Source organism: Mercenaria mercenaria, chromosome 17, assembly GCF_021730395.1.
Source record: "Mercenaria mercenaria strain notata chromosome 17, MADL_Memer_1, whole genome shotgun sequence".
Classification (NCBI taxonomy): domain Eukaryota; kingdom Metazoa; phylum Mollusca; class Bivalvia; order Venerida; family Veneridae; genus Mercenaria; species Mercenaria mercenaria.
Window position 1 is genome coordinate 43803566 of NC_069377.1, and position 15111 is coordinate 43818676.

Below are 15111 nucleotides of genomic sequence, written 5' to 3' on the forward strand. Positions count from 1 at the left end.
TAACACTACATAAGTCACAATTTCGACCAATCAACATGAAACTGTCGGAAGTTTGTCTTTATAAATTCAAGTTGAGCATGAAACTGGATTCAAAAGTTGGTCACTTGGTCAAATCAAATGAAACATTTGTTAACAATCTAGAGGCCACCTTTTGTAAAATACAATGACGTGCATGAAACATAATCAGTTGTCATCTTTATGAAATATATGTCAGTTACAAAACTTGGCATTTTTAGCTCGACTATACGAAGTATAAGGAGAGCTATCCTACTCGACCCGGTGTCGGCGTCTTTCCGCGTCCCCACCTTGGTTAAAGTTTTTTTACACTTTCGCTTTTTTCAACTTATCTCTGTAATTACTTGATGGATTTGATTCAAACTTGAAATAGTTATTCCTCATCATCACCCACATCATCTGGCATAAGGGCTATAGCTCTTGCACCAATATTTCATGATTTATCTCCCCTTTCCACTTAGTTTTTAAGGTTAAAGTTTTGATGCACTTTCACTCTATCTCTGTTATTACGGAATGGATTTGATTCAAACTTAAAATAATTGTTCAACATCATCACCCACATCATATGACACAAGATGTATAAATCTGGCACAAATTTTTCATGAATTATTCCCCCTTTTTACTTAGAATTTCAGGTTAAAGTTTTGATGCACTTTCACTCTATCTCTGTTTTTACTGAATGGATTTGATTCAAACTAAAAAAGTTGTTCAGCATAATCACCGATGCCATATAGACGTCTCCTGTGACAGCTCTTGTTGGGTAACAAGGTAATTACGTCAATATATCAGTTACAAAACTTGGTCATTTGGGGGAAAAATAAATAGGTAACTATGTCAGAGCATAGGAAGACCTTGTCAACACATTACAGCCAGGCCACACTTTCTTTGTGGTATACATGAAACTTGGTTAGAATGTCTGTCCTCTTGAAATTAAGATCAAGTTTGAAATTTGGTCACATTAGGTTAAAAGGTGGGCCACTTCGACAAATCATAGAAATATGTTCTTAATTATGTAGAGACAACATTTTTATACGCCCGAAGGGACATATTATGTTATGATGCCTGTCTGTCGGTCCGTCTGTTAGCAATTTCGTGTCTGCTCTGTAACTCGTGAACCTCTTGAAGCATTTCAAAGAAACTTGACATGAAAATGTTCACCACATCGAAACGACATGCAGAGCGCATGTTTTGGATGGCTCACTTCAAGGTCAAGGTCACACTTAGGAGTCAAAGGTCATATGACTTTGTTTCGTGTCTGCTATGTTACTCTTGAACTGCTTGAAGGGTTTTAAAGAAACTTTGCACAAATGTTCACCAGATCAAGACGATGTGCAGAGCACATGTTTCGGATGGCTCGCTTCAAGTTCAATGTCACACTTGGGGGTCAAAGGTCAAACCTTCGCACGTATATTGCTCCGCATTGCTGTGCTCTTGTTACTACTTGATCTGCATGAAGCCTGGTAAAAAAAATGAACGCTCTCAAGTTTGAAACAGGATCATCTTTGGCTGAAAAACAAGGTTATTAAGTAAAGTCATGGAATAACGTGGTTATTGTTACTCATGCGGTCACATCATTAGCTTGACTATTCAATGAATATATAAAGCTACTGGACTCACCTACTCATCCGCGTTGGCAGCCTGATTTGGTTAAGTCTTTGTAAGCTGGTATCTCAGGTATCACTTGCAGGAATGGATTGAAACTTCACACACTTATTCACTGTGATAAACTGACTTACACTGCTAAGGTTCCAGAACTCCATTTCGCTTTTTTACAAAATTATGCCCCTTTTCATCTCGACAGTTTGAAGAATAGGTAGAGCTATTGGACTCACCCAAGCGTTGGTGTCTGCATCCCAGTTTGGATAAGTTTTTGTATGTAAGCTGGTATCTCAGTAACCACTTGTGGGAATAGATTGAAAGTTAACACTTTCTGATTTACATTGCACAGTTTATTATTTCTAACTATTTCCTTTTTAATAAAATTATCCCTCAAAATTTTGGAGGGGGCACTAATAGAGTTGCCCTTGTTCGTCTGTCCTTCCATCCATCCGTCCGTCCGAATTTGTGTCGTTCATATCTTCAAAAGTATTCGACCCAGAGTCATCAAACCTCGGGATTGTTATTCAGCATTGAATCTCACACAGTGGGACCCAAGTTACTGCCCTTGACTTGGTCAAAAATACACATAAAAAGGGCCTAAATACATGTGGCATGTATCTCAAAAAATATTTGACCCAGTATTATAAAGCATTACAGGAATATTATTTAGCATGTGAAGTTGTGCATCAGGGGGTTTTTTAGAGACATCACTCAGTCAGACCAGAGTTATTGCCCTTGTCTTAGTCAAAAATACACATAAAAAAGGCCTAAATACATGTGGCATGTATCTCAAAAAGTATTTGACCCAGAGTCATCAAACCTTGGGATTGTTATTCAGCATTGGATCTCACTCGGTCAGACCAGAGTTATTGCCTTTGTCTTAGTCAAAAATACACATAAAAAGGGCCTAAATACATGTGGCATGTATCTCAAAAAATATTTGACCCAGTATTATAAAGCATTACAGGAATATTGTTTAGCATGTGAAATTGTGCATCAGGGGGTTTTGTTAGAGACACCACTCAGTCAGACCAGTGTTATTGCCCTTGACTTAGTAAAAAATATGCATAAAAAGATATAAAAGTTGTGTCGCACATATCTCAAAAGGTATATGACATAGGGTCATGAAACATCATAGGAATATTATTCAGCATGTGAAGTTGTGCACCTGGGACTTTGTTCTTGATCTTTTTTAGCTCACCTGTCACAAAGTGACAAGGTGAGCTTTTGTGATCGCGCAGCGTCCGTCCGTCCGTGCGTAAACTTTTGCTTGTGACCACTCTAGAGGTCACATTTTTCATGGAATCTTTATAGAAATTGGTCAGAATGTTTACCTTGATGATATCTAGGTCAAGGTCGAAACTGGGTCACGTGCGGTCAAAAACTAGGTCAGTAGGTCTAAAAATAGAAAAACCTTGTGACCTCTCTAGAGGCCATATATATCACAAGATCTTCATGAAAATTGGTTTGAATGTTCACCTTGATGATATCTAGGTCAAGTTCGAAACTGGGCCAAGTGCCCTCAAAAACTAGGTCAGTAGGTCAAATAATAGAAAAACCTTGTGACCTCTCTAAAGGCCATATTTTTCATGGGATCTGTATGAAAGTTGGTCTGAATGTTCACCTTGATGATATCTAGGTCAAGTTTGAAACTGGGTCATGTGCGGTCAAAAACTAGGTCAGTAGGTCTAAAAATAGAAAAACCTTGTGACCTCTCTAGAGGCCATACTCTTGAATGGATCTTCATGAAAATTGGTCGGAATGTTCACCTTGATGATATCTAGGTCAGGTTCGAAACTGGGTCAGGTGCGGTCAAAAACTAGGTCAGTAGGTCTAAAAATAGAAAAACCTTGTGACCTCTAGAGGCCATATTTTTCAAGAGATCTACATGAAAATTGATCAGAATGTTCACCTTGATGATATCTAGGTCAGGTTTGAAACTGGGTCAGGTGCGGTCAAAAACTAGGTCAGTAGGTCTAAAAATAGAAAAACCTTGTGACCTCTCTAGAGGCCATATTTTTCAAGAGATCTTCATGAAAATTGATCAGAATGTTCACCTTGATAATATGTAGGTCTAGTTCGAAACTGGGTCACATGCGGACAAAAACTAGGTCAGTAGGTCAAAAAATAGAAAAACCTTGTGACCTCTCTAGAGGCCATACTCTTGAATGGATCTTCATGAAAATTGGTCAGAATGTTCACCTTGATGATATCTAGGTCAAGTTTGAAACTAGGTCACGTGCCGTCAAAAACTAGGTCAGTAGGTCAAATAATAGAAAAACCTTGTGACCTCTCTAGAGGCCATATTTTTCAATGGATCTTCATGAAAATTGGTCAGAATTTTTATCTTGATAATATCTAGGTCAAGTTCAAAACTGGGTCACATGAGCTCAGAAACAGTCAAACTAGGTCACTATGTCAGATAATAGAAAAAACGACGTCATACTCAAAACTGGATCATGTGGGAACAGGTGAGCGATTCAGGACCATCATGGTCCTCTTGTTTTAGTCAGTTATGGCCCTTGATTGTCAAAAATATGCATCAATGGGATACAAGTTTGTGTCATATGTATCTCAAAAAGTATTTGACTTTTAGAGTTATAAAACATTAGGGAATTGTTATATAGCGTGTGAAGTTGTGCACCTGATGTTCTGTCCGCCAGATTGGAGTTATAGTCCTTGACATAGTGAAAAATACACATACAGTGCTTATGTTGCGTATATCTTAAAAAAGATTCACATAACCTCATGAAACCATGTAGGAATATTATCCATTATGTAAATTTATGCACCAGAGTTTGTTAGGGTTTTTTCACTTTGCAAGACCAGAGTTATGGCCCTTGACTTAGTCAAAAAATAAAAGTTTGTGCCACATGTATGTCAAAGTGTATTTGACCTAGAGTCATAAAACATTAGAGGATTGTTTTATAGCATATGAAGTTTTACACCAGGTGTTCTCTTTGGTAGTTTACTTAGCTAGGTCAGAGTTATGGTCCTTCATTAAGTGAAAATACACACATAAAGTTTTTAAAGGTTTGTGTTGCAAACATCTTAAAAATTGTTTAACCTTGAGTCATAAAACCATGTATAATGACAAGAGTGGGGGTGGAGGTGGGGTGGGGGGGATGGGGGGGTGCACCTGTGTCCTATGGACACACATCTAGTTGGTATGTCAGTACATTCTTATGGGAATGAAACTTCATTCTTCACTTGTTCACTGTCATGATCCATCTTGCAGTGCAAGGGTTCCATAACTCTACTTTGCATTTTTACAAAATCATACCCCTTTTTCGACTTGGCAGTTTTTGGTTACGTTTTTGTATGTAATCTCGGTATTAACTACTGGGAATGGATTGAAGTTTCACACGCTTGTTCACTGAGATGATTTGACATGCAATGCACAGGCTTCATAACTCTACTTTGCACTTTTACAAAATTATGCCCCATTTTCGACTAAGCAATTTTTGGTTTTGTTTTGTATGTAAGCTGGTAGCTCCGTACCCACTAGTGGGAATGAATTGAAACTTAACACACTTGTCCACTGTGATGAACTGACATGCATTGTACATGAACTGACAATCATTGTACAGATTCAGTAACTCGGTTTTACATCTTTACAAAATTGTGCCATCATTCAATTGACAAGGCTGTTGAAATAGTCTAGACTTGCTGTCCGCAGCTTTTGTTTGGCTTAGCAAACTCTACTTTGCATTTTTACAAAATTATGCCCCTTTTAAGACTTAGCAAATTTTGGTCAAATTTTTGTATATAACCTGGTATCTCAGTACCCACTGATGGGAACTTCACACACTTATTCACCGCGATGTACTGACTTGCACGAAAAACCTTACAGGTTCCATAAAAACAGGCCACCTTTTCGACTTTTGTCTTCATTCGTTAGCAAGACTGTTGGATAGTCGAGCGTTGCTGTCCTACGACAGCTGTTGTTTTCCTGTCCAGTTTTTTCCTGAACTATCAGAATCGAAGCTGGGATATCAGAAGGTAGGATAGAAGAGCGATATAGATCTAGTTCCACGTTGACACTCCTGTTTTTAAGGTAGGCAAGAATATAAGGATCTTACATGCCTTTCTGTGCAAGACAGGTTTTCCCTACCCGAGGGACAGTGTGGAATGAAAAACCGAGCGTTAGCGTTGATTTCCCGCGCTTTGTTTAAATACGCTGCTGTAGGAAAATAGTTCTAAGAAGAAAGTATTTCGTTTGATTTTATTTTAATTTGGTATGCAAGGAAAAAAGATTCTATCACTGGCTGTAAGTGCAGATGGGAATATCCGGCTCTCGGGTAACTGTTTACCGGTTACTCTGCGAGTCTCGTTACCGCCGTAAACAGTTACCCTCGAGGCCGGATATTCCCATCTGCACCTGCAACCGGTGAAAGAACCTTATAATCTGCATCATTCTGAAGGTGCTCGAGACTCCGTGCAGAACTTACTGGCAAACCTACCATACAATGAGTTATTGTTACTGTGTTATATAATAGGCATGTTCCATTGTCTAAGTATTGCACTTGTATCATGTAGATTATAATGACCTTTGAGAGTGTTATTCATATTGGGTCTCGAACCCTAACTTGGTATATCCTGACAAGTAAATGACATAACAGACGTAATTCATATTTATGTTAATTATCTAAAACAAAAAAATATATTTTACCTTTAAGAAAAACAATTTTATTATTTTTTCCCAAATTTATCAGGCGAGCTCATAAAAATGTGAAAATAAGGGGTACAAGTATATTGTAAATAAAGTTGGATTGGAAAAGGTGTTCTTAAATGCTCCTAAAATGCCCCAGAATACAGGAAATGAAGCGCTGAATTTCAAAATTGTCCGTGGGGGTGGGGGGTGAAGGCGACCTCTAGCTGGTCTGCTACTTTTCTATTTCAGCCTTTTTAAAAAGAACATGTTTGTCATAGTAAGGGAGTGATGGTTCGGTCGGAAATTGGCTGGATCCGCGCATGCTGTACAAGTCATCATTAGTTAAATAGTAAATTATCGTTGAAGTTACTAAATAAATCCCCTTCTGTTTGGTCTTTCACCGGCTACTACGCGCCTGAAACATTTACCAATAACCCATTAAAAGTTACATTTTTATGTGAAGTCTGAACTGATATGTAAAACTAAACAATTAAGTGGACAGGGTTTATGATACAATTAACCGCTGGGGATATTAATTTTGCAAAAGTATCAATAAATTTTAAAGCTTTGATATACATGATCAGCCAGCCGATCAATTCTGTATGACAAAGACAAAAGTGCATTGATTTATTTGAGTCTGGAGACGAAACAATCAAGTGAAAAAACATGATGCGGACATGGCTGTACCTTCGACCAGTACAGAAGGTAAGAATTTGTTGTTACAAACTAACAAGATAATTAACTATGCATGAAAATGCTTCATTGCACATAGGAATGCAAATTTTTGATAATCTTTTAGATCGGGTTATTTCGAAAATATTTATGATTTGTTGTAAAATCAGGGTAAAATTTGAAATGTGAAATGCGATGCAACAACATTGGATTTACATGTTTTCGTAATTTGTTGATTAAAGGGGTGATGTACAAAGTTTTGCCAGTTGACCGTTGTCTAGGGTGCCTTAAGCCGCATCCCGACAACCATTGCAGGTTATTGTATGTTACATGATATATAGAGGTTAACCCTTACCCTGCTAAATTTCGATAATGAACTTGTCCATCTTTCAATTTGGACAGCACCATTAAACGTTAAAAGGGGTGATTACCAAAAACATACTGGCTGAATATCGGACAGTGCAGATCATGATCAGACTGCACGGATGTGCAGGCTATCATGATCTACACTGGTCGCAAAGGCAGAATCAGTCGTGACCTGCATGTTAAGGGTTTAAAGATACGGAGATTAAAGTTGCAAATTTTGCAGGAAATAATATCTTAATCGATTGATGTTTTCGACACAGCTTTTGAACCTTACAGTTTAATGTAGTTCAAGGATGTTACTTTACGAGTGATGTATGATTACATGTACACTCTGTATGCTGTTATAATAAAGTACTTGAAACGTGTTATCCAATCTAAATGTTTGGTCAATCAATGATCTTGCCTTCGGTATAGCACTTTCCAGATTGTCTGAAAATAAGAGAACGGAAATGTTGACTGAAAACAATCAGATATATAGTCTAATCGATAATGTTAATTATGGAATCAGCGTGAGCAACACATTCAGCTACATGTATTTTGTTCTTTGTCTCAAAGTTTCATATGGCTGCAGCACCAGTTCTTTGATAGCCATGTAAAATTATTTGACCCAGCTGGTAATTTGTCGCCATTATAAATATGTTTAACATATGAATGATTTTTGATTAGTTTGGTAAAACACCGACTTCAAGTGGAAGGATGTGACTTTTAACAAAAATTAATACCAATAACTTCCTCTCGTAAATGAACAATGTGGGACGAAACATTATTGTCGCGATAAGCATTAGCCTCGATAGGGTTCGAACTCGCAGTATCTGGATGGTGGCAGTATGAATCACAGACAGGCTTAACCCTCATCATGCTGGACACGACAGATCTGTCTTTGCGACCACTGTAGATCATGATCAGCCTGCACATCCGTGCAGTCTGATCATGATCTGCACTGTTTGCTATTTAGCCAGTATCTTTTTGGTAAGAACCCCTTTTAATAGTTAATGGTATTGTCCAATTTGGAAAATGGACACGCTCATTATAGAAATTTAGCAAGGTAAGGGTTAACACTCCGTCAAGAAACAGTGCCCGTTATCGACATAAAACGGCGGCGTTTCTTATTTTAATTTGTTTTACATTTTACCCATGTTATCTCGTCTGAATTTTACGTCTATTAAGTACCGAAATTGTTTCCATCATGTTGTCAAAATAAACTGATTGAATACTTCGGAATAGGATCCTAAAGTTTTTTCTCAGCTTTACGTCTTTGCGAAAGTCAAAGATGCTAAAATGTCATTTATATTTTAGTTTCACATATTTGAAAGTTATTGAACCAGGAGATGCTTGCATGCGACACATTGGTTAATATGGCTGGTTACAACAACCATAGGTATACATAGAAATTGTAAGTGTTTACAGCCTTATCGTAAATATTCCCTGTGTCATATTATGTGCTATTTCGGGGGAAGTGGGATAGAGGGTTGCAGTGTAGGAGAAAGGGATGTAATGTGTAAACACATTCATTTCTTGTTTTCCTTTCAGAACCTTTCAAGTTTGGGATTTGTTCGTTTATTGAGTTCTCTGCCAAAAATAAGTGCCAAAGACGTGAACAAAAATGTGAGGATATTTCAGCACGTGACCCCGTCGTCAAGTCCACGACCCCTAGTATTACTGTTTGGCTGGCTGTTCGCTAAACCGAAACATCTGAAAAAATTCGTAGACATGTATAATCAGCAGGGCTTTGACGTTATATCCGTGCAGGTAAGATCGTTCATTGCATAAAACAAACCGGTTCATAACTGTATTGAAAGGAAATTATCTTTTAAAACATTGAAAAATATGTATGATCAATGTCAAATAGTTGAGAGAGGGTACGCAACAAGATAAATATGAATTATGAAAACATTATTTTGAAATTTTATACTTATAAATAAAAGTAGTAATCAAGTTAAATTTAAATTTTCAATGAATTAAAATGGTGCAGAGGTAGTCAATGTCACTGATTTCAAACCACTTCTATTATATGTTCGTCCCATGTAAAAACCGATTCTTTTTTCCTTTAAGGTACAGCCATCAGTTGCTAGCTTGTGGAATGTCCATGTTTCTTTATGGGCGTCAAACGTTCTAGATCACATCTAGTCTTTCTATGCACTTACGACAGACATTTAATACACGTTATAAATAACTGTAAACTAAACAAAAGACATTGCTCAGAAATGAAAGCGATTTTGTAAAAAAAAAATAACTTCATTTTTATGTATACATTTATATGCATTAACACCGCCATGGTATATTTCAGGTATTCCTGCGACAGCTTCTTAAACCGAAGCGGGTCCAATCTTTGATGCGAGATGTCATTGACCTTTGCGACCAAGAAGAGAGAAAATACCAGCAAATGCTTGTCCACTCCTTGTCCGTCGGCGGATACATGTACGGAGAGGTTTTGACCAATTTTGAAAAATATCCGGACAAATACGGTGACGTTAGTCGGCGTTTACGAGGGCAAATTTTCGACAGCGTCATAGATTTCTATGGAATTCCAGGCGGCATTGCAAGGGCAATAACTCATAACAAATCTATCGGGAACAAAATAGACACAACTTTAGAATGGTACTTGAAAAAATTCCCCTCAATTACAAGTGATTACGTGAAAGCTTCTGAAGCTTTCCATGACAACAAATTACAGTTACCAAGTATATTCCTATACTCAGTCAGTGACCCAGTCTGCAATCCGGAGCACTATGAAGAACTTGCAGCCGAGTGGCGCAACGCTGGCTTGTACGCTACTTCTCGTTTTTGGGACGACACGCCGCATGTGAGCACGTTCAAGAAACATAACAAAGAGTACACACAAACTGTAGTAGACTTCATAAGACACACTGGAGTGACAGATGCTAGTAACATCAAAGTGAGAACCGAACCGCCTATTGACGAAATGGAATTACTTGCCAAAGGAAAGATTGTCAGTCCATAAATAGCTTTGTTATGTATAACCATTTTAGTCAGCAAACATCACAGTTTATTTAACTTTAACTTGTATACCAAAGACTGTCTTCATCCGCATAAAGACCATTCTTGTCTTGAAATACCCAACTATCAACAGCCGGTACAGTTGTCCTCTTATTAACAAAGGCCTTTACTCCTATGATAATCTTTGTGATAGAAAGTGTTGACTAATGTTTATATTGTTTTGACAGACCTGTAACGAATTTAGAAAAAAATGGATGATGAAAACTGCAGAGTTATATTTCTCAGACAAAACGTTCTTTTTTCATCAGTATAACACTGTTTTGTTAAACAGACAAACTAAAATGCCGTGAAGTTTATTATTACATTGATAGATCTATGTCTAAATCCATATATAATTTTACTGATCTGTATATGAATGTAGTATTTTCTGTTGACGATGTCAATATTATTTTCAGACAGGTCAACATAACATCATATCATATTGACCGAAACATTTGTCTGCCATTGTTATATTATATGTACCCACGATGTTATATGATATTGTTACAGTCTTAGAAAGAAATTTTGGACATTCATAACTCTATTGTTGGCAATCTTGACCAATCAGTTGAGCATGTTTCTCATATAAATATAATATATGACTACCAAAGATACTGTTTCATATTTAAAGGTACTGCCAGCAAAATACTTTATATGGTAAGTTGCAATATACTTGCAGAATTAACAACCCCTTTTGTAAGGCGTGTAGACCGTTTAAACAGTCTGACCGTGGGTATTGTCCCACGGGAGTTGTCAGTGCGCATCCATTTTCGCGCATTCACTTTTGTATTAAAACGTCTGCTTCAGCGGATAATTCTGCAGAATACAGCGAACAGGTTCCTTCGAGAATAAATTATTATGCATATAACAAACATTGTGATTGTTAAAAGTCATTTATGAGTTTTTAAACAAGGATTTATCACAAATAAAAAAAAAGTTACATAAAGTGTAAAAGAACTCACACAGGCAGAATGAAATATTATATATATAATTACCTCCCTTGGTTTGAATAAATGGAGATTTATAATATTTCATTCTGCCTGTGTGAGTTCTTTTACTCTTTATGGAATTAATATATATACATGTATATCTAATATGTTATCTGCACTAGGAAAATCTTTCTATTTTACCTGGAATAACTTACACACGAACGACCCTTGCCGCTAAGAATAGAATGTAGCAAATAATTTTGAATTTAAATATTACAAGGATGTCTGAAAGTTATTACTTGGCATCTTTATTGTAAATTTCATGTATAATGCATAATTCTATAATTTTAGTAACACGTATTTTCGCCTTTTTAGTTCAATGCAACTACTTGGTTGATGGTGTTCTTAAAATACACTTGGGTAACACGGAAGCATAGCTTTAGAAAAATCTTTAGGATAAAATTATTCCAGAATACGTTTTTAAATGCACATGCACATGCAAAATGTTAAAACTTATTGTTCTTATACTACATTTGAGTGAATGATATGATCGAGCTGGCATATTTAAGATAAAATAAACGTTTTTAACGAAAGGATTTTATGGAGTTTGTTAATTTCCAATGAAAGATATTTCCAGTTAACGCAGGCACTAAATACACCTTTGAGACAGAACAGTTTTAGACGTGCACGAATCAACGAAACCACCTACTGACACAGCTAAACACAAGACCCGCTTTCGTCTGCTGTTTTATCCACCTTTTCCGAAATAGAACTTTCCTTTATTTCTCTTTAAATATCAGAAAATGCCACTTATTCAATAATAATTTTATTGAACTCTGTTGGATGAATACCGTAAGAAGTTATTAAATTTTCATTTTTTACTAGATTTTAATTGATATAAATCTAGATATTTTCCAGTTGTAGATTTCAGCCATTGTTGACAGATTTTTTAACTTCAAATGTTGATTTTGTGAATGGCTTAAGTTCAAATCTAGCCCGATTTTTACAATAGAAAAAAATTCTGTCATAAAATTGAAAATTATTAAAAGATATTTTAAGGATTTAAAAGAGCCCTTTAAGCGTCTACTACCATCCTCAGAGATCTTTAGAATGATGTAGAGCTTATGTCTGGATCCTGCAAAATACAGTCGCAGTTCACGATAAATCCTGTTACGGATCGTTTATGGTGCTTTATTTATTGTTGGACCATCTTCGTTAATTATTGCAATCCACGGCGTAGAACTCCTCTAAACCGAACAGTATCGAGTGAAACCAATCTAAAGCGGGCTTAAAATTTTCCAAAGGAACAAGTCGAAGCTTTGAATTCTGTCCGGTTTAGAGGGTTTGGTTCTAACAGACAACTTCTTTCGGGCCAACAGTTGTGCAATTCGGAGGTGTTTTCGTTTCTCAGGTATTATAGTTCAGTAAACCGGCAGTTCCGCTGCATTTATTCTTCGTTACATGTTTTGAAATTTGATAAGTTTACAAACCTTGTATATGAATGGCAAGAACAATGGGCGGATGTCATTTTGCATAACATTATCATATTGCTAGAAGTTTTTTTAGTCACTCGTTCTCGTTTCTTGATACGTGTTAAAGTCTTGAAGCACATAAGGTATTATTGTATTCGCGTAAATTAATAATACACAAAAACGATAACTTAAGACTTAAAAGGGGGAAAAAAAAGAAAAAAAGATCTGACTCGCTTTTGAAATGATGAGCAGAATTTGCATTTACCGTGATGAAATTTCGCGAATATCCAAACTAGTTTTCAAATCTTTTTTGTTACATATCAATTTCAGCTACCTTTTTCATCTCGTTCTATTTCAGTGAACGTATCATTATGAATATTTCAACACAACTGTGAACGAGTACACAGTTTTAAGTGTAATTAAATTATACACAACTCCTGGTAATAAGGTATTTGTAGTGTAAGCGTTACATCTTTTAAGATTTCCGTATGTAACATAATTTATATTGATAGTGATGAATGCAGAATGAAATTAAACGATTATTGAACTATTACTCCGTATCTCCATTTTACGTTTTTGCTGAACCTCTAGAAGACAGTTCTGAAAGGCTCGAGCGATCGTCCTCGATGACTGGAAAAGTTGAATCTTTCTGTACTGAATCTTTACCACTGAGTGGTTTTGACCTTGCAGAGTCCCTTGAAGCGACTTGATGTCGTGTATAAAATCTCGGCAAGACTATGCCCCTATGCCTTACAGCTGCCCACTTCTTCACTTTAGCATCAGCTTTACAGTAGCCCGGGCTAAGCTGATTGTAGCCATCTGTACGGAAAAGTGGAGGAGCTAGAACTTCTTCCAGCCTTCTGAACCTAGGATCTTCAGTTGAGCGTGTATACAGCCTCAGTTCACTGTCTTGATTATTTATCAAACGTTCATGATCGTGCAGGTATTCATCCATACTTGGTTTGTGCGGCGGGAGTAATGTTTTCTGCGCATCTTTTGGTTTTTCTTTTTTCGTTTGTTTCGGTTCTTGTGAATCCAGATAAAAGCATAGAACATTTATTGGTGGAGCTAATCGTGCATAAATGGTAAATGGGTCTACTTCCGGTTCCGGTGTTGGTACTGGCATATAACGCGTTCCATATTTCGCAATGAAGGCGTCTTTCATACGCTGGTAACCAGCCTCCCACATTTCATGCCACTTCCGGCGATGATTGAGCGAATCTATAAAAGCATATCTGTGTTTGCGGTGTGAAAACCGGAAACTGCGTCTTTGGTGTTTAAGGTATTTAAGCTGAACATCTAATACATTGTCTTGCATGGTGTTTTCGTACAACAGCACTCTGGCAATGTTTGTTTTTGGAAGTAAACTGTGTTTTCCCCTTTGTCCATAATTTGGTTGTATGGTTGGAGGCTTATGAAGGTACGCTGTTTTGTCTTTCTTCTTCTCCCAAATGTTAATTTCAGGTAATGGTTCGATGGGTGGAAACGCCATGTCTTTATCAAAAAATGGAACTGCCTGAAATTCATCGAATGTATGTTTTAGAAGCAGTAACTGACATGAGGTATTACATCAACTTATGGTTTCAATTATCATTTTGAGGAACAGTTAAATAATCGTGAACTTCCGGAAACGAATCGTTACGTACGTATTTGGAGACATCAGTATCTACAACACAACAAGTTTAAGAGCGGTTTCATGCTCAGTAACATAGTTATGCTGTTACAGGTAAAAAATGCCAAACCAAATTGTACTTATTATTGCTTGTATGTAAATATAAACAGTTTATTATCTAACTTGAAGTGCAGAAAAAATAGAAAAAGAATGATTTACCTTCTTTTTTGGTCATCTCTTTCAATTTCCTGTAAGGTTTAACACACATGTACAGCGCCTTCTCAAACTGGCAATCCGCGGAATTCAATAAATAAATAAAAGCACTCGAAACTGTTCGTACATTTGAGTGCAATGATTTGAATAGTATTAATATTCATATTTTATAGAGCTAGTGAATGAATACTGTTCTTTTTGATACATTCTAAAAGCACTCGATTAAGAATCGATAACATATGAAAAGGGATGAGAGTTAGGTATTCACATCATGACTTTGATAAAGATATTTATTACTTTTTCCAATGAAATCAATTTTTGAACGTATATGTAGCGTTACTAATATATGAACTGAATATCAGTTGCACCCGACCGTTCCCAACCGTGGACATGTCGTGTTTGAGCAAGAAAAATTGTTCGAAGTGAAAAATTTGCCCAAAATCGTGGAAAATTAGCCTGAAACCAACCTCCATGCAGTTGGATTTAATGCTGTAATTGTCGAATTCTATAGCGATGCTTTCACACAATCTTGCAAAAAGTTTTGTCAAAAAGCCGGGAAGTTTAAAACAGTTTCGTTTTCCT

The 15111-nt window shown here is 36.6% G+C and overlaps 2 protein-coding genes across 2 annotated transcripts; one reads left to right on the top strand and one right to left on the bottom strand.

The window, feature by feature from the left end:
- Positions 1–6680: 6680 nt before the first annotated feature.
- Positions 6681–11828, top strand: LOC123536300 (transmembrane protein 53-like). Its single transcript, XM_045319369.2, has 3 exons — positions 6681–6973; positions 8837–9055; positions 9594–11828. Exons 1-3 carry the CDS (start codon positions 6935–6937, stop codon positions 10266–10268), a joined length of 933 nt encoding a protein of 310 aa, XP_045175304.2. The 5' UTR covers positions 6681–6934; the 3' UTR covers positions 10269–11828.
- Positions 11829–12663: 835 nt separating this feature from the next.
- Positions 12664–14693, bottom strand: LOC123536302 (uncharacterized). Its single transcript, XM_045319370.2, has 2 exons — positions 14536–14693; positions 12664–14220 (listed from the first exon to the last, which is right to left on the bottom strand). The coding sequence occupies exon 2, from the start codon at positions 14194–14196 to the stop codon at positions 13273–13275; it is 924 nt and encodes a 307-aa protein (XP_045175305.2). The 5' UTR covers positions 14197–14220; positions 14536–14693; the 3' UTR covers positions 12664–13272.
- Between the last annotated feature and the right edge of the window lie 418 nt (positions 14694–15111).

Excerpts from the sequence above, each read along its gene's own strand:
- LOC123536302 (XM_045319370.2), bottom strand. The coding sequence starts at position 14,196 with ATGGCGTTTCCACCCATCGAACCATTACCTGAAATTAACATTTGGGAG.
- LOC123536300 (XM_045319369.2), top strand. The coding sequence starts at position 6,935 with ATGATGCGGACATGGCTGTACCTTCGACCAGTACAGAAG. Across the intron at positions 6,974-8,836 it reads ACCTTCGACCAGTACAGAAG|AACCTTTCAAGTTTGGGATT; the intron begins GTAAGAATTTGT and ends TTTTCCTTTCAG. Across the intron at positions 9,056-9,593 it reads TTGACGTTATATCCGTGCAG|GTATTCCTGCGACAGCTTCT; the intron begins GTAAGATCGTTC and ends GGTATATTTCAG.